At 48.0% G+C, this 27,309-nt stretch overlaps 1 protein-coding gene across 1 annotated transcript in view; it reads right to left on the bottom strand.

Moving 5' to 3' along the window:
- The window catches only part of DGKB (diacylglycerol kinase beta), a 170,058-nt gene that overhangs the window by 99,807 nt on the left and 42,942 nt on the right, over window positions 1-27,309 (bottom strand). The window contains exon 2 of the mRNA XM_069959728.1: window positions 3,335-3,580. Within this exon, the coding sequence (XP_069815829.1) occupies window positions 3,335-3,572 (238 nt within the window). The 5' untranslated portion in view covers window positions 3,573-3,580. The remainder of the gene's footprint in view (window positions 1-3,334; window positions 3,581-27,309) is intronic.

The following is a 27,309-nucleotide window of genomic DNA, read 5'->3' as shown; positions in this document are numbered from 1 at the left end:
CTGCCACCTCTGTCCATGTCAGGAACTGTCCAGAACAGTAGCAAATCCCCATAGAAAACCTCTCCTGCTCTGGACAGTTCCTGACATGGACAGAGGTGGCAGCAGAGAGCACTATACCTGACTGGAGAGAATACACTCCTTCCTGTGGGACATACAGTAGCTGATAAGTACAGGAAGACTGGAGATTTTTTTAACAGACGTAAATTGCAAATCTCAGGCACTTCCTGGCACCAGTTCATTTGAAAGAAAACATTTTTTGGTAAACAACCCCTTTAATATTGTGCCAGGCTAATAGGGTTGTGGAGTATGAGAGAGTGGTGTTCATTCATAGAAAATGTCCTAAGAAGTTTGAAAAGGTCTGGGGACTGTGGAATAATTCCCCGCTTACTGTAACCACGGATCACGAAGTAAGGATATAAACAGACTTCTATATGTTTGCTTTATCTTTGTAACTGGATACAGGCCCATGTTGGGCCGTAAAGTTCGACTGTTCCATATGTTGACCCATATATTTTGTAAATGCACAGTTTATATGCCATTTTATTGCTGTAATTGTAACATTTCCATATTATCACAGTGATATCTTTTAATAAACCGAGTTAAAAAAAAAAAAAATATATTGTGCCAGGCTGATGCACTTGGGTCTGCAAATCAACATTCACTGCTGGCAGCTCCCTCTGCAATTACTGACCAATGGTATCCCAGATGTCCTTGGTGGGAGTCAAGTCCAGAGAGCCTGCAGGTCATGGTGGCATGTCAAGACCATGGAGGCTGCTGATAATAGCAACATGCATGGGGCAGTAGCACTGGTTCCACAACCAAATGAATATAACGCTGAGGTATGGAATGAAAACAAGAGGGGTCCGCTTACTGTATATTATGACACCCCCTCCCTATTATCCCCTCGTGAACACCTTCATGTTGCCCATGTACAGTAGTCTCCAGACTAATCTTCAGCTATCTTTTTGTCAGAGACAATTTATCACTATTTCCTAATGAGGACGGGCCTCTATTCCAGCCTCCATTGCCGTCTTGCTGTGCACCATGATAGAGTAGAAGTGTAAGGTCAATAGGGCACCTGTAGCTGGGTATCTGGCCAGTCGTGCAGACATCTTGGAACTGTTCAATGCCCTAGGCTTGGTACATAATATCCAATTTTATCCACAGCTCAGAAGAGATCTCTACAAACCCTTCTTCTACTCTGACTTTCCATCCATGCAGGGGTTTCCTCTATGCACCTTCCGCATCATTTCTGTTCATAAGAGTTTGTTTCAGCAGGTTCACCAAAGTAAAGTTCAGGTTTGTCTGAGCTGAAAATTAAATAAAAAGCACTAAAACGGCTAAACAAGTGCAGTTCTCCAAGTTCACCCATCACTACTTACCTGTCTGTGCTCCCCCGGTGTCCTCCTACGGGTCCCCGCTGATTACAACCGTGTCAGAGTCTCATACTGTAAGTGACAGCCCGCTCAGCCATTCACTGACTGAGCTAGGACAACGCTGTGGCCAGTGATTGGCTGTCATTCCTAAGACGAGTTTGTCTCAGACGTGGAGGCAACTGTGACCAGCGAGGGACACCGGAGACCTGTAGGAGGACACTGGAGGAGCACGGACAGGTGAGTATACTATTTTTTGTTTTCTAAGTGTATTAAAATTTTAATCTTATAGTGGTGCAGAGGCGAAGGTCCCTGCTGGTAGGAATCTCAGGACATCTAGGCGTCTCCACACATTGTACCCTGTCAAGGATTATGGGAGACGTAGTTTACTAATTTGAATTTTGGACCGGGTTTGTTACGAACTTTGCAAATAGTTTGGTTCTGTATGGAACCAAACTTTTTTCAAAGTTCGGAATGGATCTTGGTTGGTGAAGTTTGGTTCGCTCATCTCTCCTGTTCATTGTTGGTTTCCCAACCACTTAGTCCTGTAATGTCAAACAGTGTTGACATTTAGGCAAACTTGGGTAGCGATCTGCCAGAGTGACACTCTAAGGGCCCTATTCCACTGGACGATTATCGTTTGCATATCATTAACGATTAACGATCGCAAACGACCACTATTGCGAAAGACCTGAAAACGTTCACTCATTTCCATTGAACGATAATCGTTACTTATGATCGTAATTGCGATCGTTTTTTCTTCGCTATTTATTCGCTATTGCATTCGTATCTATTGCGAACGACCGAACGATGTCTTATTCAACGCGAACGATTTGCGAACGAGCAACGATAAAAATAGGTCCAGGTCTTATAAAGCGATCAACGATTTCTCGTTCGGTCGTTAATCGTTAACTGCATTTCAACCGAACGATTATCGTTTAGATTCGAACGATTTAACGATAATCTGAACGATAATCGTCCAGTGGAATAGGGCCCTAAGGCTCCATTCACACGTTCAGTGTTTTTCCTGGTCCATGATTGTGGTCTGCTAGCTACCTCCAAGATTCGTGCAAAACAGTTCGTTTTGCATCTGCTTTGCATCTGTGTCCGTTTGTTTCTCGGATCTGTTTTAAAGCATTTTAAATTACATTGATTCCATCACATTCGTGTACATTCGTGAAAAACAAGGATCTCATTGATTTCTATGAGGAATTCTTTCCGTGCATCTATTCCGAGTAATGACATGTCCCATTTTTTAATGGCACGGATCACGGATCCGTGAAATCATGGAACATCTAAATAGCCCAATAGAAAGCAATGGGCTGTAAAATTGTCCGTGAGCTCATGGACAACTTTACAGAACGTGTGAATGCAGCCTTAGGTCTCCCGATTCAACAATTCTGTCCCTCTCTGAGTGGAGATCACGGACACGTCAACAAACCAGGAATCGCACAATCATCGGTACTGACCTCATCTGATTTCTGAAAAGTGGCTGAAAAAATTTGCTTTCGACCTGGCATTTATACCATTAAGGCCCCTCGCCCACAGATGTCATAGCATGTATAGATGATGTATCGATAAATAACTAAATAGAATGTATGATGTAAATACATAAAATTACTTTTTGTGCCCTGACCTTTAACAAAAAATTATTTAAAAATTAATTTTTTTTTGCCAAAATAACTAATTTTTAAAAATTTAATTTAATTTTTTAATAATTTTTTGGTAAAAGAAAATTGCTATGGTCTGTCCACACTGGTAGAAAATTGTCAGACAGGTACCCATGCTGGGAGCTGCCATCCTCTGCCATCCCTTATAATTATACTATAGCCCGATGTAGATATCTACCGGATTGGGGTAGCTCTCCGCCGCCACATTCTGTACGCTCACTCCGGAGCGTTCCCGCTGCTCACTGGAAATTAAGTGTGAAGATTAAAATATTCAAAGCAAATTATACTCACATTCCGCATACTTTTGAAGTTGAGAAAATTCTGCAGGGCTGAGATTGACCCACTTTTCTTGGTTAGTCATTATGGTCATAGAGATTCCAGTTGCAAAAAAAAAAATAAAAAAAAGGAGAAGTGTGACAGTCTGAAGGCAGAAATAATTGATATAATTTTCTTTCGATCCCCAAGAGTCTTTAGTCGGCAGTGAAGGGATAATTACAGAGATGAAATCCTCTATGAAGTCATTGTGCATTCACAACCCTGAAATGGAGGAAAAATACAATTAAATATTTCCTTTTTTTCCTATGGTATCACTCTTGTCATTTTATTTTCCCTGTTGAATTGGGCAAATTAATTTCCTGACGTACGTTCTAAAGTATTTACCCCATTTCCTATTTTATTAAGGACTGATTGCTCGCTTAATTTTAACCCTTTTAACACCATCAACAGCTTTCTTTAATATATCATTAATTGGTGTGCAGAATAGTGCAGAATAGACAACAGGATTAAAGGGGTACTCCAGCTATTTTTCCCTTCTTTCCAATAAACTGGTTTTACAAAGTTATATCTATTTGTAAATAACTTTGATTTAAAAAAAACTCCAGTCTTGCAGTACTTATTAGCTGCTGTATGTCCTGCAGGAAGTGGTATATTCTTTCCAGTCTGGTACAGTGCTCTCTGCTGCCACCTCTGTCCATGTCAGGAACTGTCCCCCATAGAAAACCTCTCCTGCTCTGGACAGTTCCTGACATGGACAGAGGTGGCAGCAGAGAGCACTGTGTCAGACTGTAAAGAATACACCACTTCCTGCAGGACATACAGCAGCTAATAAGTACTGAAAGACTGGAGTTTTTTTTTTCTTCTAATAGAAGTAAATTACAAATTTCTGGCACCAGTTGGGTTGAAAGAACTACTTTTTGGTAAACAATCCCTTTAAGGAGGTGTGCACATTTTAAGTAGAGGAGCAGAATGAAAGGCTTTAGTGATACCAGTTCAGGAACTTTTCTTCATGTTCTCACCCTCTTACCTATCACACTCCATTACTGTTATCTCCTGCCTGTACAGCCTACAGTCGTCTCAACCACCATTAACATGATTGGAAATGACAGGTGTGGATAAAGAATCAATGGCAGGATGAAACCTCTAGGGGCAGTATACAGGGAGATCCACGCATTTCAAGTAAAGGATAAACGTGTTCATTTCTGTTTCTGTGTCTGTGTAGTGGAAGACGGAGCGGCAGGATCAGTGTAACCTCTCCTTGTAGTGACCCCAGGTGAAATACAGGAACATTTCTTACCCATCCCCCCGTTCTTATCACCTCTCACCTGTACAGCCTTCCATCCTGGGGGATGAGACTTTCTCTTATCTATTAGAGAGACTAGTCGCTCTCTGATTGTCCCATCTTGACTTTTTATTACCTTTAGGGATGACATTGTGGAGATACAGGCATACAGGACATATATGAAAGCTGCATACCCTGCACCTTTATTTATAGAACATGGTGTACGGCTCCCGCTCTTAGCAGTTTTGCAATTACCGATGTAGCCAACAAAATGCTGGTTCAGGAATACAGGAGCTGCCACTTACTTCACAACACAATCCGATGGCCTCCACTTACATACAACTCCTGTCCTTTTCCTCCAGCAAACCAGCGGGACATAAGGACAACGCATTTCGACGCTCTAACCCTTTTGCAGGTCAAACTATAACCTGTTCTGACAGATTTTCATAGATGGAGGCACCAGTATGAGTGATTGACCTTCTCTCTTGGCAGGTAATAATTGCACTTAAAGGAGAAGTCCAGCAAAAATTTTTATTAAAGTATTGTATTGCCCCCCCCCCCCCCCCAAAAAAAAAAAAAAAGTTATACAAATCACCAATATACACTTATTACGGGAAATGCTTATAAAGTGCATGGCGATGTCACTTCCTGGATAACATGGTGATGTCACTTCCTGGATAACATGGGGATGTCACTTCCTGGATAACATGGTGATGTCACTTCCTGGATAAACATGGTGATGTCACTTCCTGGATAACATGGTGATGTCACTTCCTGGATAACATAGTGATGTCACTTCCTGGATAACGTCATGATGTCACTTCCTGCATAACATGGTGATGTCACTTCCTGGATAACATGGTGATGTCACTTCCTGGATAACATAGTGATGTCACTTCCTGGATAAAATGGTGATGTCACTTCCTGGATAACATGGTGATGTCACGACCCGACTCCTAGAGCTGTGCGGCTGTGGCTGCTGGAGAGGATGATGGCAGGGGGACACTGAGGGACACAGGGCACTGGAGGAACAATGAGAATCCCTCTGCCATCATCCTCCCCAGCAGCCACAGCCCGCACAGTGACATCACCATGTTATCCAGGAAGTGACATCATGTTATCCAGGAAGTGACATCACCATGTTATCCAGGAAGTGACATCACCATGTTATCCAGGAAGTGACATCACCATGGTATCCAGGAAGTGACATCTCCATGGTATCCAGGAAGTGACATCACCATGTTATCCAGGAAGTGACATCTCCATGGTATCCAGGAAGTGACATCACCATGGTATCCAGGAAGTGAAGCCTTGATGCAGTAGTACCTTATAAGCATTTCCCATAATAAATGTATATTGGTGATTTGTGTAACTTTTGGGGGGCAATACAATGCTTTAATAAAAATTTTCACCGGACTTCTCCTTCAAGGAGGACACCAGTTAAAGCACCAAAACATGTTACCATTTTTTGTTTTTATGCAGAAAAATGAAGGAATTGTGCTTAAAGGGGTACTCCAGAGGTTAAAACTTTAAATACATTGCTTTAAAGTGAATATACAATTACGTACATCACTTTTTTTCTTTCTATCACAGTAGCAGATTGTTGCCAGCACAAGCATTCCGGTGGCACAGTCCCTTTTTTTTTAAAAAGCTGCCCGGTTCCTGTGCCGTTGTTTAGCCGTGCACCAGCCCATCTCTATGCACTAGGGGCGGGCCTGCATATGCTGTAGATAGGCACAGAAATTCCTGCTTCTATCTGTATTTTCCTGGTCACCCTATGCAGGTAGTGAAAGACACTAAGGAGAATCAGTGAGAGCTAATTTGCATATCCTTTCTTCCTAGATTATATACAGTTATATAGATGTGCAATTTATTTCTATTTAAAAATGCCCAGTCTTCCAGTACTTATCCCCTGCTGTATGCCCTGCAGGAAGTGGTGTATTCTTTCCAGTCTGACACAGTGCTCTCTGCTGCCACCTCTGTCCATGTCAGGAACTGTCAAGAGCAGGAGAGGTTTTCTATGGGGATTTGCTGTTGGACAGTTCTTGACATGGACAGAGGTGGCAGCAGAGAGCACTGTGTCAGATAGGAGAGAATACAACACTTCCTGCAGAACATACAGCAGCTGATAAGTACTGGAAGACTGGAGATTTTTAAATAGAAGTAAAATACAAATCTCTATAACTTTCTGAAACCAGTAGATGTTAAAAAAATACCCCTTTTAGTACCCCTGTAAGTCTCCAAATGCCTTTATGACGGACTCTCCGTATGCAGAACTAGTATCCATTTGACCCACATCAATAGGCCTCTCACTAGCCAGCCTGGCAACAACCCCCGAAACGCCTGTCTACCAATGGGAAGTCTTTCCTTTTGGAGAGATGTTTTGTTTGGCCTAGATCCCCAGTCATTGTTCTAAGACTCCTAAATGGAGTGAAACAGTGACTTAAAGGGACACCACTTTGCCTAAGTGGTGTGAGAGCTCTTTGCATATCCATTCTTCCCACTACAATGAGGAATTTCTTACATTTCTGTGCAATCTCAAACCTAGAGATGAGCGAACTGACAGTAAGGTTGAGGTTTGTGCAGACCTGAAATGGAATATCTCAGAGCGTGGAGAAGATGGATGCAGCCTTAGGGATTCAAATGCTGAGAAATCTGGTTTATACAAACCCAAACACATCTCATCCCTAAAAATAACTTTTCTTTGAAAAAAAAGAAAAAAGAAAGCCATGCAGAATTTATAATGAGAGAAGATAACGTGTGTCGGGATTCCGAGCACAACCTAAACTAGCTGTAGGGTTCTTACATCTCAAAAACAGCCAATAAGCAGGAGGGCTCGGAGGATCCTGTCACTACAAGACGCAGCCGAGAACAGAGATGCAGAAACGGCCAAAAGCAATCATAAATATTCCCCGGGTTTTACGCCTTTCAAGAACTCGGCCACATTCCCCATTACGTCTTATGTACCGCAAATAATTTCAGTAGTTGTTGTAAACGTCTCCCATCTCAAGGACGCGGAGGGGGCAGGGAGAGCTGGATGTATGCGAGACGCCGTGCTAGAGGCCGAGCGCTGACAATGGATGGAGACATGGAGGACGCCACACGCACACTTCATGCTCCCAGTACTGTCATTTCTCACTGGGAACATCCAGCCGACACATTCAGCTAGAAGTGCAGATGGAGCGGGATTAGAAATACTGTGTTTTTGGTATTTTATGAGACTCACAATGTAGCAAGGATAGTGAGTGCAGCTCTGGGGTATAATACTGGATGTAACTCAGGATCAGTACAGGATCAGTAATGTAATGTATGTACACAGTGACCCCACCAGCAGAATAGTGAGTGCAGCTCTGGGGTATAATACTGGATGTAACTCAGGATCAGTACAGGATCAGTAATGTAATGTATGTACACAGTGACTCCACCAGGAGAATAGTGAGTGCAGCTCTGGGGTATAATACAGGATGTAACTCAGGATCAGTAATGTAATGTATGTACACAGTGACCTCAACAGCAGAATAGTGAGTGCAGCTCTGGGGTATAATACAGGATGTAACTCAGGATCAGTAATGTAATGTATGTACACAGTGACCCCATGAGCAGAATAGTGAGTGCGGCTCTGGAGTATAATACAGGATGTAACTCACGATCAGTAATGTAATGTATGTACACAATGACCCCACCAGCGGAATAGTGAGTGCAGCTCTGGAGTATAATACAGGATGTAACTCAGGAACAGTAATGTAATGTATGTACACAGTGACCCCACCAGCAGAATAGTGAGTGCAGCTCTGGAGGGTGTGGTTACTGGGTGTGTCTGCGTTTGCTCCTGAGCTCCACACATCCAGACTTCCAGGAGGAGAGAGGCTGATTTTCCACCTGCTTCCCCAGGAAGGTGGCAGCTTCCTGGGAGAGTCTTCAGCATGGATCCCCTGACCTCCACCTCCCGGTCAAGGCCGGCGGGGGGTGTAGAGAGTAAGCTACCGGCCAGCGCTCCGGCTGGAGGGGTAAGAAGATCCAGTAGGGTTCGCAGCAATGTGGACCCAGCCCTTCCAGCGACGGGTGGGAGCTGCAAGGCTCCAAGTATGCAAGGAAAGCCTGCAAGCAAGGTGAGCGGAAGACGGGGTGCAGGTGCAGCTGCACGGAGGGGCTCCCAGGAGAGTCAGGTGGTGGAGCAGTGGGGTCTCAGGGGGCCCAGGGAGTCTGCAGCCACCTATGGCTCCAGGATAGCTGCAAAGCTAGCTGAATATGAGCAGCTGGGGAAAAAGCTAAAGGGGTTAAAAGAAGACCTGAAGTTTGCAAAACACAGAGCCAGCTCAGCCCCCAAAAAGCAGAAACCTGGACTCACAGCAAAAGTGAAGTCTCTGCAGCAGGAGGTGAGAGAGCTGGAGCTGCAGAGGATGACCATCCTGGAGGGCAGCGATGTCTTCAGGGAGAAGTTGCTGAATGAGGACAGGTTTGCCAAAATGAAGTCCCCAAAGAGAGAAGAGGATGAGAGTGATTGCTCAGCAGATGAAGAGAGCAGTGGTGGTGATGATGATGATGATGATGATGATGATGAGCAAGACATGGAAGCTGAATCAGCTGAGGTCTCTGTGGCAGCAAGTGGGGAAGCTGTGGAAGCTGAATCACAGCCTGTGCAGAGTGTGAACACGTCCCAAGCCAGCATTCCTGCAGCACAGGTGGCGCTACCATTATCCAATGAAAGTGCTGGTGAGGAGGAGGATGGCGGAGGTGCGCTGATGGCCCAAATTATCAGCATGGAGTCACCAGTGCACTTGGATAATTTCAGCTTTGGAGACGACTTGGGTGAAGATAAAGTTGCTAAGAAGAATAGACCAAAAAAAACATCACAGCAAGTAAATCTTGTTTATGTTCCTTTTGTGCCCTCTGAGCCGACTGCAAAGTCAGTTCAGGGAGCAGCCCCTGGTAATCTGCCCGTCCCTGCTTCTACAAATGTGGAGCGGGGCCAGAACACTGGGAAGAAAACAGTAAAGATGGCGGAGAGCGCCAGCCCCACTTGTCAAGGTAGTGAGGCTGGTGCAAGTGTAGGGGCGGCCGAGGGGCCGGACAATGTAGCGGACAAGGTGGCATGCCTCCAACCAGGGGGCTTTGGTGGTGTACCGCACTCCTCTGCAGGCAAGGGGGGGCGTGCCCAGGCACCAAAGGCTGATGTGGAGCTCGGGCGGCCGGGCAGCAGTGGAGACAAGGGAGCGGGCGGCTCCCATAGCAGGTCTGGCGCTGAGAGATGCTCCTCTGCAGGCGGAGGGGGGAGTGTCCAGGCGTCTGGTGCGACGCTCTCAGCAGTTTCATCCGCGGTGCCTGTCCCTGCTCAGTTGCAGCGCTGCGGTGGGGCTGTTGGGGGCGGAGCTAAAGACAAAGTAAAAACTGGTGGCATTTCACAAGAAAACGCCTTGGCAGCTACCGGACTGGTACAGCAGGAACATGGACATAAGAGTGCGGATGATACCAACCTAGCAATGCTGCTGGCTGTTAAAGAAATTGAAGCAGGGGTATTGGCTGAGGCTGAGGGCAAACACGGTGACAAAGTAGCTTCCTCCCACATTCCCAAAGGGAGGACTGCTGCAAAGTCCCATGAGTTCAAGGATGCCAGGGATGCCAGCGTGACAGCCAGCAGCAGCAGAAACATACTAAAGCCAGCCAGATTACACCCGGGTCAGTCCACTATAGCTAGGCAGGAGGAGATTTCTTCTAGTGTTGTGTCTCCTGTTGGTTCTGATTCTGTAAATGTAAATATTATTTCTGCTAATGTTTCTGTGGGGAGTGGGGGTGGTCCGGCTGCCCCCCCAGCAGTGGCCGCTCCTTCCAGGAGCTATGCAAATGTCACTGCTGGGGGTCCTAGGGGATCCTCATCTCTAAACCCTGGGGAAGGTAACTTACAACGACGCCTCCTGGAGGCTTTGCGTAAAGGGGATAGAACGCTCCAAGTAGAGGGGCGGGAGGTCGACCTGTCCTTCTATATAGAAAGACATGGGCTTGGGGCTTTCCGAGAGCAAAATGGGGAGGTAACCTGGTCCCTCCCTACAAATGGGCAGGAGGTGGGCCGTAGGAATGTGGTCCGTCTGGTATGGAGAGGCAGTGATGCGTGCCCATCCAGGGCAAAGGTGGTGGAGCTTCTCTTCCAGATGAGATTCAGGGCGAATGACATCTTTGCCCTGATCCACCCCTACGGTACCTCTGAATTCGACATCAGCTTTGTGAAGCCAGAGGGACTTGAGCTCTTCTGGTCTAATCACGAGCTGGTGAAGGATGAGCCCATGTGGCGGGATTTCGCTGTAAAGGCGGTATCCCGTCAGAGTTCTGTCAAGAAAGTGACCGTTCTGACGCGTAACGAGTCACTTTCTTGCTATGACATCATGACCTGGCTAGGCAGGTTTGGGGAAGTGACGGATGTCCCCAAGAAAAATCTGGATGAGCATGGCATATGGTCTGGGGCCTGGACGTTTTCCGTCCGTCTCCGACGTTCAGGGAACACTGTCACACACATACCATCGGCTGCTTTCTTGGGTCGTGACAGAATCCAAGTCTTTTACCAGGGGCAGCCGAAGCTGTGCCACAAGTGTGGTGATCCCACCCACTTTAGCGCAAATTGTACTAAACTGATTTGTGCATTGTGCGGTGCGGAGGGTCATCTGGCTGCCAGCTGTGGCCGGATTCGCTGTAACCTGTGTGGTGACCTTGGTCACCCGTTTAGCCGGTGTCCCCGCTCATTTTCCAATGCTGTGGCCGCCCAGGATGGGGAGAGCCTTGAGATTGCCTCACCTGGGGAGGGAACCAGCAGAGGAGAAGGGGCACCAGGGCCAGTGAAGAAGGTGAAAAACAAGAGCCCCTCTAAGCTCAGGCGAGAGGAAAAGCGCAGAAGGAGCAGGGACCTTGGAAGTTCCCTGGTGACAGGGGTAGTCAGTGGTCCTGCTCCTGGCGCTGGCTCAGAGAGAACAGCTGAGGCTCTGGGGGATACCGAGTTAGGCGAAGAGATGAGGAGACTTCGTAAGGAAGAAGCCAAGAGGGCCATTTCCTCAAGTTCCTCCCAATATGAAAGTTTGGATGAGGATGGTGGGAAAGGGCAAGATGAAAGACCTAAGTGTGGCAAAAGGAGGCAGGGTCAAGGAAAGTCATGTGCTTCCTCTAAATCCTCCTCTGGTGTTACGGGCCATGTGTCTAAGGAAGACCCGACTAACCCCCCTCTGATCGTTCTATCCAATAGGTACCAGACCCTTGGAGAAGGGGGTTTGGAGGTGGAGGAGCTTCCAGGGGGCGCCGAGCCTGCTCCTCCAGAGGCAGTTTCCTCGGGAGGTCAGGTGGCCCCAGGGTCTGGAGATGAGGATCCAGGGATGGATTTGTCTACATCCTTAAAAAGGATTAAAGAAAAGTGCAAAGGGTCATCCTCTGATGGGGAGGGGGGTAAGAAGAAAGGGAAAAAGTAAATAAGTAAGGCTGTTTAACTCGATCACCCATGATGGCGGCACTCACCCCATTGACTCTGGCATCCATTAACTGTGCCAGCATTAAGTCTGATACGGCTAGATTTGCAGCCTTTCATTTTCTCGGTCGTATTAACGCCGACATTTTGTTTTTGCAGGAGACCAGGTTGACAGACCAAGCCTTGCTAGTAAAAGCTAAGCGAGAGTGGAGGCATGGACCTTCACACTGGTCTCTTGCGGCTGAGCCGTATAGTGGGGTGGCGGTCCTTTTTACCGCTCCTGTAGAATGCAGACGGGTTATCGAGTTAGAAATGGGGAGGTGCCTGATCTTGGATGTCCTCATGAAGGGGCAAGAGCTCAGGCTCATTAACATCTATGCCCCACAGACTAAGTGGGACCGTAAAAGCCTTTTTATGAGGATTAAGCCCTTTCTTTTTACGAGTCGGCAGGTGATCTTTGGTGGAGACTTCAATACTATCACGAGGTCTCAGGACAGGAGAGGCGCCAAAGACAAGCTGGCTTATGATAGCATGGCCCTGATTAGTATAGTTAGGGAGGCTCGCCTGGAGGATGCCCACATCCGGACCCCCTCGGGCCACGCGGGTTTCACCTATCATCGAGGTAGCTGCAGGTCTAGATTAGACAGGTTTTATTTAAAGGAGGAAGCCGTCTCTTCCGCAGTGTCCGTGGTTGAGGTGGAGTTCTCCGATCACTGTCTAATTTTGTTTTCCCTGAATGTTTCAGAGACCCCCCGGATGGGTAGAGGCTACTGGAGGCTGAATTCGTCTCTCCTGGAAGAAGCAGAGGTAAGACAGTCCTTTGAGGATTTTCTTCAGAGTCAGGTACCTCTACTGGGCCTATGTAGCAGTAAGTCAGAGTGGTGGGAGATATTCAAGAAGCGGGTTGCGAGGTTCTTCCGCCAGCTCTCGAGCCTCAGGTCCCTGAATAGGTATCGTGTGTATCAGGGCCTGAGGAGGAAACTCGAGCATCTCGTCTCGACTGGAGGTAGTAGAGAGGAGATCTCCAGAGTGAAAGCCTTGCTCATGAGGTGTCAGTATGATAGGCACTCATCTTTAGTTTTTGAGAGGGATTTCGGGAGGTACCGCTCGCCCGACCCCTACAGAAACTGTAAGATGTCAGTGAATAGTAAGATCGTGACTGGACTGGTTGATAGTACGGGATCTCTGAACCGGTCCAGATCAGGGATCCTGGAGGTCGTCAGATCCTTTTACTCACACCTCTTGGGGAGGAAGGATCTAGATCGGGATGTGATGTCGGGTTTCCTGGCTGAAACCATTCCTGAGCCAGGGGTAGACCACTCTCTTGATGTTTTGGCAGAAGAGATCAGGGAAGAGGAAGTTAGACTGGCGATTGAAGGGCTTGCCCTGAAGAAGTCGCCAGGTCCAGATGGCTTAACATCTGAGTTGTATAAGACCTTCAGGGACCTCTTAGTTCCCCTCTTGGCCAAGGTCTTCAATGAGTGTCTCTCCTCGGGCACTCTGCCGAGGTCAATGAGGAGGTCAGCCCTGATTCTTCTGTCAAAAGGTAAAGATTCGAGCCGTATTGAGAATTGGAGGCCCATAGCTCTTCTCAATACGGACAGGAAGATTCTGGCCAAGATACTGTTTAATCGGCTGGTGAAGTTTGCACCCCGGCTCCTTTCGGGGGCTCAGCACTGCTCTGTTCCAGGCCGAAGCACCTTAAGTGCTGTCCTTAGTGTCAGGGAGGCAGTGGAGCGGAGTAGTGCGGGTCTTTGGAAGGGGTACTTGCTGTCCCTGGATCAGGCCAAAGCATTTGATCGGGTGAACCATGAGTACCTCTGGTCTGTCCTTCTGAGATATGGCCTACCAGATACTTTTGTCAATTGGCTTAAGATCTTGTATGCAGGGGCAGAGAGTTTCCCGCTGGTGAACGGTTGGTCTGGCCGCTCTTTTGAGGTTGGGTCTGGTGTTCGCCAGGGCTGTCCCTTGAGCCCACTGTTGTATGTGTTCGCGATCGACCCTTTTCTTAGGAGGGTTGGTTGTGGACCGTTGGCAGGGGTCGGGATGAGCCTGGAGGAGCCAGAAGCCACCCTGAGAGTGGTAGCGTACGCTGATGATGTCACTGTCTTCGTATCCTCGAGAGAGGAGGTCGATATGGTGATGTCAGAGGTGGACCGCTACTCAGAGGCATCTGGGTCCAGCATCAACCCGGATAAGTGTGAAAGTCTCTGGCTGGGAGGGGGAGATCCCGAGTTTGATCTCCCGGACACCCTTCCAGAGCCCCAAGACTCGGCAAAAATCCTAGGCATTACATTCGGCCAGGGTGATTACCCCACTAAAAACTGGGATGGTAGGCTCCAGAATGCTGCTCAGAAGGTGGACCAGTGGAAGGGTTGGTCTTTGACCCTCAGGGAAAGGGTACACCTGATCAAATCATACCTGCTCCCTTTGTTTATCTACCTGGGCAGTGTATGTATCTTGCCAGAGGCTTCCTATACTAGGATCTACAGCCTGTTCTTCCAGCTGTTATGGGGGAATAGGCTGAACCTGGTCAAGAGAGAGGTTACGTACCGCACGAGGAGACTTGGGGGTTTGTCTATGGTGAACCCAGTGGTGTTCTTAGTGAACACCTTCTTGAAAGCTAACATCGCAAACCTCTGGAAAGAGAGGGCTCCTCCGTGGGTACTCTCCTGCAGGGAATGGTTTCGGCCTTTCTTCCAGGAATGGGAGACAGGAGGGCGAGTGAAGGACCTTCGTACACCCCATGGATATCTTCCGGCTTACGCTACCCCGACTCTGAAGATGATACGTCGGTGGGGTCTGGGAATGTGGGAGATCAGGACTCAGTCAAGGAAATTCCTTGACCAAAGGGTTCTGTTGACCCATTTCCAGAAGCCCCTGGCGCTCAGGGATTGCCCAGGTCGGGATCTGAGGGTTGGGTTAAGTCTATTGAACTCAAAAAGGATCCCCCAGAAGTTTTGGGACTTGGCCTGGCGCTGCTTCCAGGGGAAGCTATATGTAAGGGACAACTTGAAGTGCAGGAGCTCCGATGATCGGGGGTGTCCCCGAGAGGAGTGTGGTAATACGCTGGAAAGCATGGATCATTTCCTGCTTCATTGTCCCTTCAATATAGGGGTTTACACCAGGGTGGGCGCCTCCATAGGTTGGAATCAGTTAGTCAGTCTCACCTATCCGGAGTGGGCTTATGGAGTATTCAGGAACCTGGGTGGCCGAGATCGCTGCACGTTATTCTTAGTCAGCTTAGTGGTTAGGTACCACACGTGGAACGCACGGTGTCTAGTATCTACACAGCGTAGAGTCCTCTCCGAGGTGGAGGTCTGTAGGAACATCACTGGTGACCTTGGGAAGATCAGGTCTTTGGAGTATGGCAGGTTGGGTACAAGTAGGGCTTCTCTCCTGTGGAGAGGTTTTTCCTTCGCTGTGCCCTAGGTACTGAGCCCACTGGGTGAGGGACCATAATTCTGGTTAGGGACAGAGTAGGTAGGGACAGAGGTAGGGAGAGTGTGAGGGTTAGATTAATATTTAGGGATAGTAGTAGGGAGAGGGTAGGGTGAATAGTCAGGGATAGGTTATAAATTATTATGGTACCCGGTCTGCCATCCTCCGATCCCGGTGGGGGGCTATGAATGACACGTTAGCTTTTTGTTTTCTAACAAGTAATAAACAGTAAAGGGCTTACAGGCTACCGAACTTGAGCCTTGCTGTTATGTCATAATGTGTTGGTGTTATGGGATATTGTTATGGTGTATACTTTATTTTTAGGAACATTGGTAAGTTGAGGGCTGGATAAGCCTTATGGACATTTATAGTTATTGTTTAAGTTCTGGGGTATAGGATAGGTTGGGTGGGGTGATGGGGAGGGGGGGGGTTGTTTTTCCCTGGATGGATACTTGGAGTTCTGGCATGGGTCACTGAGGGACAAGAACTGAACTGATGGACCCAGACTCATGTCCAGATTTGGGGTGTGGGAAGTGGGGCTTATAGTTAGGTTCATGTGTCATATGGTTGATGTACTTTTATGATTTGTATTATTATTATTTTATTATTATTAATTTTTTTTTTTTTTTTTTTATTTATTTATTTGTGTCCTATAAGGCAGCCGGACCTCATATTATTAAGTTGGTATTGGGATATTTTCTTTTCTGTTAAAGTTGTATAGTGTGTGTGGTGGTTGGATGAGAGTTAAGTATCTGGAAGGGGGGGGCTTGTTGGGTGAATTATGCTGGTGTGTGTGTGTGTGTGTGGGGGGGGGGGGCTTTTTGTGTTGGGTTTGCAGGGTAAGGTGTGTGTGTGTGTGTGTGCGTGTTTTAAAAGAAAAAAGGGAAAAAAAAAAAAAGTCCAGACTGGGACTGTGTTGAGTTAGAGCCGAGAATGGCTCAGAGCATGTTATAGATTCTTGGTTTTGTCTAGACAGAGTGTCTACTATATTATTTCTGTGTGCTGTGAGGTGTGAGTGTGGGGTAGGTAGTAGTGGTGGTGGGGTAGTAATAGTAGTAGTAAGGGTAAGTTGGGGGGGTAGTGTTTTATTATGAAGCTGGACTGGCCGGGTGAGGCAGGTGTGAGGGAGGATTTCCTTATAGAAAATATGATTATTATTTCAGAATATGTTGTTTTTGTTATAAGCAGAAAGCTTTGTATTTGTTTTTGTTCTGGCCGATGGAGCCGCGTTTATGTTGTTATACTTGTTAAGTTTTATATTTTTCTAATAAAAAGAATTACAGGATGTAACTCAGGAACAGTAATGTAATGTATGTACACAGTGACCCCACCAGCAGAATAGTGAGTGCAGCTCTGGGGTATAATACAGGATGTACAGGATCAGTAATGTTGTGTGTGGTGTCTTTATCATTTTGTCTGACATAGATATTCCGGCACCTTCCTGTGTGTTACCCCTCGTTCCTTCACCTTCCTGCCCCCTGTAAATGAGTCATGTAAATACATGAGCAGAGGTTCTTTGTTTTCCCCCTGATGGATAATAAGACATCTCCTTCCATAGAGGCCGTGGCTCTTACCAGTGGGTTATTTGCGTGGCTCTAAGTATACGGTAGCGACACTGTAAACACGACTCCTCCAGCAGAGCTTTTAAGTGTAATGTATTGAAGTTTTGATTCAAGGAGAATTGCAATCAGGCATTCAACACAGACAAAGGGAGAAGTCGTGAACCCAGCTCCATGCATGCCATAGAACTGAATGGATAATGTACTGAAGCCTTTCAATGAATCCCGCATACAGTGGGGAGCGGTGACATTCTCTGTACTTAATGCAAATGCTTTATGTTTCCTGCGCAGCTTCTCATCCTGACAATTATACCGTTTTTCCAATCTACAGTAAATGACGGTGGTCCGGTGTATACTATACCGAGAGGGAAAACAAACAAAACGGATGGCCGCTCTGCAGGACTGTTTTGCAATTTACAAATGGATATAATATAATGTACATAAAAAGAAGCATCACTTTGTAAACACAATGTACTCTTTATCCTGTGCTAATCTAGTATTACATTCAGAGCTGCACTCACTATTCTGCTGGTGGGTTCACTGTGTACATATATTAAATAACTGATCCTGCACTGATCCTGAATTACATCTTATACTCCAGAGCAGCACTCACTATTCTGCTGGTGGGGTCACTGTGTACATACATTACATTACTGATCCTGAGTTACATCCTGTATTTCTTTTATTAAAATTTTAAACATAACAATAAATAAATACAGAAATAACACACCATATCTGACCAGAACAAAACAATAGAAAATGAAACCATAACATAAAGCACCGGTCCATCCCCACACTCATTCTTCCACACATACAACCTATATACCTATATACAATATATACACAATATAAACTATTTAGCTAAACATATTAATAAACTATATACACTACAAACCTATATATACTACTATATACAATACACTTATAAACACATCTATATACAATACACCACTATATACTATACCTATAAACACACCTATATACACTACTATATACTATACACCTATATAAATAACTAAATGTGAACCCCCTGGCCCAGTTGCATTGTGCACAACCTAATACCACAGACACAATTCTACTCAACCCAACACCAACTAAACAAGACATCATTACACAAATAAACTAAAACTAAACAAGACACGATACAAAATAATAACCTATAACTAAACAATACATATAATATTTTTTTTTTTTGGCCCTGAGCTGGTCCCGCATCCCATGCCCCCAGTACATGATCACGGACGTCCATGAACCAGCCCAGGATTTTTTATATATATAAAAGTCCCCACAAAGTCCCACAGAAGCCCCCTCCCCCCTTTTACCCACCACCCAACCTATCACTAAACCCGAACCCCAGGTGCAAACAAAACATATATAATATACAGTATATACAATTTATACAAACATATAATAGACACAAATACGCAAACTTTTGAAAAAATATATATAACTTACTAAACCCAACAATAATGAGACTTCTCAGCCCCACACACAGCCCGAAAACCCAAGTTCAGCGCCTGCAAGCCCTATACTCCAGTATCTCTACAGCACAAAACAAAAGACTACGGTGCCAGCATCAGCCCACCACCAGGAGACGAGACGCAGGCTAAGGAACCTTATAGGCAAAGCCCCTCCAAAGACAAGAGGCCCTACCAGCCCCCAGCCTCTCGTACTCCAGAGAGCGCACCTTCACCAGGTCACCGAGTGTGCCCCTAACCACCTCATCCACAGGGGGCGCTGTGCCCCTAACCACCTCATCCACAGGGAGGATTTTACGCTGCGTCGACACTAAACACCGTGCACTCCACGTGTGGTACCTGACCACTATGCTGACTAGGAATAAAGTGCTCCGGTCCCAGCCACCAAGGTTTCTAAATGCTCCATAGGCCCATTCCGCATAGGAGAGGCGGGCCAACCTGGGCCACCCGATGGAAGCGCCCACCCTGTTGTAAACCTCTGTATTAAAGGGACAATGAAGCAGAAAATGCTCCATGCTTTCCAGCATGCCTCCACACTCCTCCCGGGGACATCCCCGATCCTCAGAGCTCCTGCACTTCAGATTGTCCCTCACATACAGTTTCCCATGGAAGCAGCGCCAAGCCAAGTCCCAAAACTTCAAGGGGATCCTGATGGAATTCAATAGGCCCAAACCAACCTCCAGATCCCGGCTTGGGCAATCCTTGAGCGCCAGCGGTTTTCGGAAATGGGATGACAGGACTCTATTGTCAAGGAGTTTCCTCGACAGTGTCCTAATCTCCCACATCCCCAAACCCCACCGACGAATGACCTTCAGAACCAGGGTAGCATAAGCCGGAAGATGCCCGTGTGGTGTGCGGAGATCCTTCACTTGCCCTCCTGTCTCCCATTCCTGGAAGAAAGGCCGAAACCATCCCCTACAGGAGAATACCCACGGAGGAGCCCTCTCTTTCCAGAGGTTTGCAATGTTGGTCTTAAGAAAGGTATTCACCAGGAACACCACGGGGTTGACCATACACAACCCCCCTTGTCTCCTCGTACGGTAAGTAACCTCCCTCTTGACTAGGTTCAGTCTATTCCCCCATAACAGCTGGAAGAACACACTGTAGACCCGAGTCCAGAGAGGCTCTGGCAAAATGCAAACACTGCCCAGATATATCAGCAAAGGGAGCAGGAATGTTTTGATCAGGTTAACCCTTTCCCTGAGGGTCAAAGACCAACCCTTCCACTGATCCACCTTCTGAGCGGCGATCTTAAGCCTGCTGTCCCAGTTTTGTTTGGGGTAATCCCCTTGGCCAAATTCAATGCCGAGAACTTTTGCAAACTCCTGGGGCTCTGGAAGGGTGTCCGGGAGATCAAATCTAGGATCTCCACCTCCCAGCCAGAGACTCTCACACTTTCCCTGGTTGATCTTGGACCCAGATGCCTCTGAGTAGCGCTCCACCTCTGACATCACACACTGCACCTCCTCTTGCGAGGAGACGAATATGGTGACATCATCGGCGTACGCTACCACCCTCAGAGTGGAATCCGGCACCGCAGGGTCCATTCTCACCCCTGCCAACGGTCCACAATCAATCCTCCTAAGGAAAGGATCAATTGCAAACACATACAACAGTGGGCTCAAAGGGCAACCCTGACGGACACCAGACCCAACCTCAAAAGAGCGGCCAATCCAACCATTCACAAGCGGGAAACTCTCTGCCCCTGCATACAAGGTCTTAAGCCAATCAACAAACCCCCCCGGCAGGCCATATCTCAGAAGAACAGACCAGAGGTACTCGTGGTTAACCCGATCAAACGCTTTTGCCTGATCCAAGGACAGCAAGTACCCCTTCCAGTGACCTGCCCTACCCTGCTCCACAGCCTCCCGGACACCGAGCACAGCACTAAAGGTACTGCGGCCTGGAACAGAGCAATGCTGGGCCCCCGAAAGGAGCTGGGGCGCAAACTTCACCAGCCGATTAAACAGCACTTTTGCCAGAATCTTTCTGTCCACACTGAGAAGCGCTATGGGACGCCAATTCTCAATGCGGGTCGGGTCTTTACCCTTTGACAAGATGATCAAGGCTGACCTCCTCATTGACCTCGGCAGAGTGCCCGAGGAGAGACACTCATTAAATACCTCAGTCAAGAGGGGTACCAAAGTGTCCTTAAAGGTCTTATAAAACTCAGATGTTAAGCCATCTGGACCGGGTGACTTCTTGAGGGCAAGACCATCAATAGCCACCCTGACTTCCTCTTCTTGGATCATCTCTGTCAAAACGTCAAGAGAGGGGTCTACCCCTGGTTCAGGGACGGTTTCAGTCAAGAAAGCTGAGGCCTTATCCCGATCTAGATCCTTCCTCCCCAAGAGGTGCGAGTAAAAGGATCTGACGACCTCCAGGATCCCTGATCTGGACCTTTTCAGGGATCCTGTACTATCAATCAGTCCTGAGATGATTTTACTATTCACTGAAATCTTGCAGTTTCTGTAAGGGTCGGGCGAGCGGTACTTCCCGTAGTCCCTCTCAAAAACCAAAGATGCGTGTCTATCGTACTGGCACCTCAGTAGCAAGGCTTTCACTCTGGAGATATCATCACGACTACCTCCAGTCGAGACAAGACGTTCAAGTTTCTTCCTCAGGCCCTGGTACAGGCGATATCTGTCCAGACTCCTGAGGCTCGAGAGCTGGCGGAAGAATCTCACAACCCTTTTTTTGAACATCTCCCACCACTCTGACTTACTGCTCCAAAGGCCCAGCAATGGTACCTGGCTCTGAAGAAAATCCTCAAAGGACTGTCTTATTTCCGCTTCTTCCAAGAGAGACGAATTGAGCTTCCAGTAGCCTCTACCCATCCGGGGGGTCTCTATAACATTCAGAGAAAACAAAATTAAACAGTGGTCGGAGAACTCCACCTCAACAACGGACACCGCTGAAGAGACGGCTTCCTCCTTTAAATAAAACCTGTCTATCCTGGACCTACAACTACCCCTATGATAGGTGAATCCCGCGTGGCCTGGTGTATGCCGGATGTGAACATCCACCAGGCGAGCCTCACTAGCTATACTATTCAGAGCGACGCCATCATAAGTCAGCTTGTCTCTGGAACCTCCCCTATCCTGGGGCCTCGTGACAGCATTGAAGTCCCCTCCAAAGACCACCTGCCGACTTGTAAAAAGATAGGGCTTGATCCTCATAAAGAGACACTTCCGATCCCACTTGGACTGTGGACCATAGATGTTAATAAGGCGAAGTTCTTGTCCCTTCATGAGGACATCTAGAATCAGGCACCTCCCCATTTCTAACTCAATAACCCGTCGGCATTCTACCGGTGCGGCAAAAAGTACCGCCACCCCGCTATACGGCTCGGCCGCAAGAGACCAGTAGGAGGGCCCATTCCTCCATTCCCTTCTGGCTTTAAATATAGATGACAGGTCTGTTAGCCTGGTCTCCTGCAAAAAGAAAATATCAGCATTAATGTGGGCAAAATAATCATAGGCCGCAAATCTAGCCGTATCTGACTTAATGCTGGCTACATTAATGGAAGCCAGCGTCAACGGAGAGGGTGCCGCCATCATGGGTGATTGAGTTAGACGGCTTTCTTTTTCCCACTATCCTTTCCATCCTGCCCGCCACCTTCCTCATCTGATGATGGTTTACCTCTCTTTAGTGAAATGGATGTATCCATGTCCCCTTTATTTACATTTTCCTCGTCCCCCGACTCTGGGCAGATCCTCCCCCCAAAGGAAATACGTTCCCCAGGGAGAGAGGATTCGACGTCCCCTGCAGGCCCCTCCGTCACTGCAACAACCAGAACCTCACCCTGTGCCTCCTGCACCTCTGAGGAGGAAACATCTTGGAGGGTTTGGAACCGGTTTGAGAGACCAATCAGAGGGAGGATGGTTGTACCTTCCTTTGGCATCTGGGGGGTGGGAGAAGATCTTACATCTCCCCTTTTCTTATTCTTTTTAGTACCCCGCTTGTGCTCCACCCATCTCCCACTATCCTCATCCGCGCTCTCACCATGGGAGGACAGTGAAGAGATGGCACCTTCTTCTTTCCGAATCCTCCAAATCTCCTCATCCAGATCACTGTCCCTCAGAGCCTCAGCAGTAAGATTGGCCTCAGGGATGAGATCAGAGGTCACCACAGTTGCGCAAGTCTCCTGAGACTCCCCCATCTCCCTCTCCCTTTGGCGCTTATCCCGACGCCTCAGTTGGGCTGGCGTCTTTTGCTTACTTTTCCTCCCTGGCTCTTTTACTCCTTCACCCCCGCCAGCTGCCCCCCCCAGTAGATTCCTCCTCACGACCTTTCTCCACCGGGGTAACAACTGCGTTGGCAAAGGAACGAGGGCAGCGACTGAATGGGTGACCTAAGTCACCACACAGGTGACACCTAATCTCCACACAGGATGCAGCGAGATGGCCTATTTCCCCACACAATGAGCACTTCATCACTGTACACCTAGCACTGAAATGTGTGGGGTCACCGCACCTGTGACAGAGCTTCGGCTGACCCTGGTAGAAGACCTGGATTCGATCCCTTCCTAGGAAGGTGGCAGATGGTATATGGGTAACGGTGTTTCCTGAATACCTAAGTTTGACCATAAAGGTCCAAGCCCCTGACCAGATGCCATATTCGTCCCTGTTCTTTTTTGGGACTTCCACCACCTCTCCATACCGGCCAAGCCACGTCATGATGTCAATACAAGAGAGTGATTCGTTACGGGTTAAAACGGTCACTCTCTTGACGTTATTTTGGCGAGACACCGCCTGAATGGCAAAGTCTCGCCAGCCGGGCTCATCCTTTACCAGCTCATAGTTCGACCAAAAAAGCTCAAGCCCCTCCGGCCAAACAAAGCTGATATCGAATTCAGGGGTACCAAAGGGATGTATCAAGGCAAAGATGTCGGCTGCCTTGAAGCTCATCCTCAGGAGGAGCTCAACAACTTTAGATCTTGGGGGACATGTATCACTGCCTCTCCACCTCAGACGGACCACATTCCTTCGGACACCGCCTGGCCCGGCTGTTGGGAGAGACCACACAGTTTCCCTACCCCTTTCCTCTCGGAAGGCTGCAAGGCCATGCCTTTCTATCAAGAAAGACAGATCAACCTCCCTACCCTCTACATTGATTGTTCTCTCCCCTCTCTTTAAGGCCTGCAGGACACGTCGATGCAAGTCACCATCCCCAGGGCCCGAGGACGAGGAAAGCACCCCACTTCCCCCAGCGGCAACATTTGCATAGCTGCGTACAGGTGCTGCAGCCGCTGGGGGTGCAACTGGACCAGGCCCTATGCTCCCACCACTAGTCTGTGCCCCTTCACCACCCTCCTCCACATAATCCATACCTACACCAATACCACATGTCACACTGCCCCGACCACCCTCCAAAGCCCCAGACAGATTCCTCCCCACATTCACTCCTGCCTTCCCCCCAACATTAATTCCCCCATTCACACTGGGTGGACCGGTGTGTTCTGGGACAGAAAGAGATTTTGTACCATCAGCGTCATTGGGTACCAGGACCGGAGCCACCTCCACAGGACAGGCCACTGGTCCCTTTAGAAAGGACCGAACAGCCTGCCTGGACTGTTTAGAGGCAGCCCCTGCCCTATTTCTGCTGGTACCCTCTGCCTCATCAGTACTAGACTCCTCCGCACGATCTGGTCCAGCAACACCAATACAAAATAAAGGTTTAAGTCCAGTCTTTCTCTTGGGAGGCGAAGGCATCTTAGCCCCGGCAGCATCCCGACGATGACACCGCTGCCCCAAAGGAACAGCAGCGCCAGCGCCAAGCGCCACCGGAGCTCCCGCAGCTGACACCGGCACACACCCGCTCCCCCCTCCCGTCAGGGAGCGAGCTGATGTACCAGTGCCTTTAACGTCACTGCCCACCGCTGGGCCACCTCTCCTGCCACTGCCCGCCACTGGGCCAATATCACTGTCCGACCTTACGGCCGGTTCCTCACCTGCTCCACCTCTGCTACTGCAAACAGAGATGGAGCTTACCGCCATACTAGACTCCATACTCTCCCCATTCTCCTGCACTGAGTCCACAACAGAACTCAGGCTGGGCTGAGATATGGGGTTCACACAGTGAGCTGACCCTGAGGCCAGTTCGGGGGGCACAGGGAGGGGGGAATATACAAATGTTACCTGCTCCTGAAGCTTGGTGGTCTTTACCTTGGTCTTTCTCCCAGGCGCCTCCTCTGGTAACTCATCTCCGAATACGAAGTCCTGGAGGCGCCCTGGTGACTCCAGGAGCTGGATCTGGGCCATCAGCGCCCCTCCCTGGTAACTGGTGTTGCTTTCATCCCCCGAACCGCGGCTAGATGACAATGCTGCTTGCCCTGCAGGGAGCCCACTGTATGGGGTCTGTTGTTGGGGACCCCCGGGTGGATTCGGCTCAACATCACGTACCTCCGCAGCGTCTCCTTCCTCCTCCACCCGGCTCTCTGGCTGGAGCCCTCTCAGCCTTCTCTGCCTTTCTCTCTCTGTTTGAGCAAAACGATCATCATTCTGAAGTTTCTCTTTAAACGGCCCACTGTTCTCCAAAATAAAAGTTCTCTTTTTCACAATCTTTTTGATGTCAACTTTCAGACATTTCATTTTCGCTGTTAGCTCAGCCTTTTGCTGCTTAGCAGCAGTGTCCATCAATGCTTTTACAGCACATACCTCCTCCTGGAGCTTGTACAGCTGGTTTCTGGCTTCCTCATACCCATGGAGGCTTGCAGCAATCCGTAGGCCATAGGTCTGCCCCGTCTCTTGGGACCGCTGCACCCCCCAATCTTCCTCCACACCTTCATGGGCAGACAGCCTTGCTCCAGGAGGAGTGTCACTGCACAGATTTTCCTGGCTGGTTTCCACAGTTGTTCCAGAACTTCTGGCACTTGTAGTTCCACAACTTGCTGTAGCCTTGCGGCTACCCTTTGTTACCTCAGGTTCAGGGGCGGCTGGAGAAGCATCGCTGCACCTCCTAGTAGAACGCCTCAGCCCTGGGACCTCTGATGGTATTCCCTCTGTTGGTGGCTGGATTCCTCTGCCCCCCACGGACCTGGTTCGGGGGGCAGGAGTTGGGACTCTCCTTGGCTCGCTCATGCCTGAAAACCTGCTCCCTCCCTGGGGAGGAGAGAGCAGGCCCAGGGGCAGATCTTGCTTGCCTGGAGCTCAGGAGCAGCAGCCTCGCACAGCCTCACACAGCAGGACCACACCCAAAACTAATTGGATCACCACTCCAGAGCTGCACTCAGTATTCTGCTGGTGAGGTCACTGTGCTCATACATTACATTACTGATCCTGAGTTACATCCTGTATTATACTCCAGAGCAGCACTCACTATTCTGTTGGTGGGTTCACTGTGTACATATATTAAATAACTGATCCTGAGTTACATCCTGTATTATACTCCAGAGCTGCACTCACTATTCTGTTGGTGGAGTCACTGTGTACATACATTACATTACTGATCCTGAGTTACATCCTGTATTATACCCCAGAGCTGCACTCACTATTCTGCTGGTGGGGTCACTTTGTACATACATTACATTACTGATCCTGAGTTACATCCTGTATTATACTCCAGAGCTGCACTCACTATTCTGCTGGTGGGGTCACTGTGTACATACATTACATTACTGATCCTGAGTTACATCCTGTATTATACCCCAGAGCTGCACTCACTATTCTGCTGGTGGGTTCACTGTGTACATATATTAAATAACTGATCCTGCACTGATCCTGAATTACATCTTATACTCCAGAGCTGCACTCACTATGCTGCTGGTAGGGTTACTGTACATGTGCTGTCCCACTAGGAGCGTTACTGTTACATACACCCTTCGCAAAAGTCTGTACTTTTTGTGGTCTTATTACGGTGAAAGTAGTATTCAGAGTTGGCCACTAGATGTCGCTGTATTGTATATTGGTATGAAGAATCTGCACAGCTGAAGGATCGCAAAGGGTTATTGTGTTTATGTTTTACCAGAATCTGTGGACCAGTAGGATTTCTGTTTTCTTCTTTCCTATCACCTATCCTCTCTTTTATTCTGTTGCACTCTTTTCACCCAATCACAGCGCATCCTACACGCTGAAGAGGAAGTTAGTCCCATGGATGGGGGTGGAGCAAAAACTTTCTGTTCGAGACGGTATGGAGAAAGGACGCAAGCTAGATAGCTCTCCACAGTGGTCCTGTCTGGGCCCTGGCCCTCTACCAGGTCTCTAAGTAGTCAGTCTTAGCCCGTACCCCGCATGGGTAGGGCGGCCTTACACCCTACAAGCAGGCGTGCCATCACACCTGGTGTCACGTGACAATCCATTAAGGTCTGGCTGTATCTCGGCCATCCACCACCGGAGTGGCGTCACACTACAACACCTAGCAAGTGACCAGCTGCCCCTCCGATATAACACCTCAGGGAGGCACAGCACATACACATGTTTGCATTTGAATATCTTTCAAAGTTTTTTTAAGTGTCTGTCTTGAATTTAAAAAAAGACTTGTAACCTGATATTACTTGTTCAGCCCCACTGACTTAAAATGCATTAATTGTAATACCAGTCACAACCTTCGGACTGAGGTGGCGCCTTTTCAAATATTATTAAATAAAACAGAAGTCCCTTCTTCTAATCATAGACATCCCCTTTAAGAAAGCTATCTGTTTCCGGATAGCACCATTCTCCACTTAGGAGACGGTTGTCACCTATTGTTGATGCCTGTGTGTTGTCATAATAATTAAAAATTAAGTATTTAATCAAACATTTTCCTCTCATAGAGACGAGGAGAGGACGGGGGCGTCCATGTTCCAGTAA

This window comes from Dendropsophus ebraccatus, chromosome 2, assembly GCF_027789765.1.
Source record: "Dendropsophus ebraccatus isolate aDenEbr1 chromosome 2, aDenEbr1.pat, whole genome shotgun sequence".
Classification (NCBI taxonomy): domain Eukaryota; kingdom Metazoa; phylum Chordata; class Amphibia; order Anura; family Hylidae; genus Dendropsophus; species Dendropsophus ebraccatus.
Note: the sequence above shows the minus strand (reverse complement) of the source record. Positions and strands in the feature narration are given on the sequence as shown.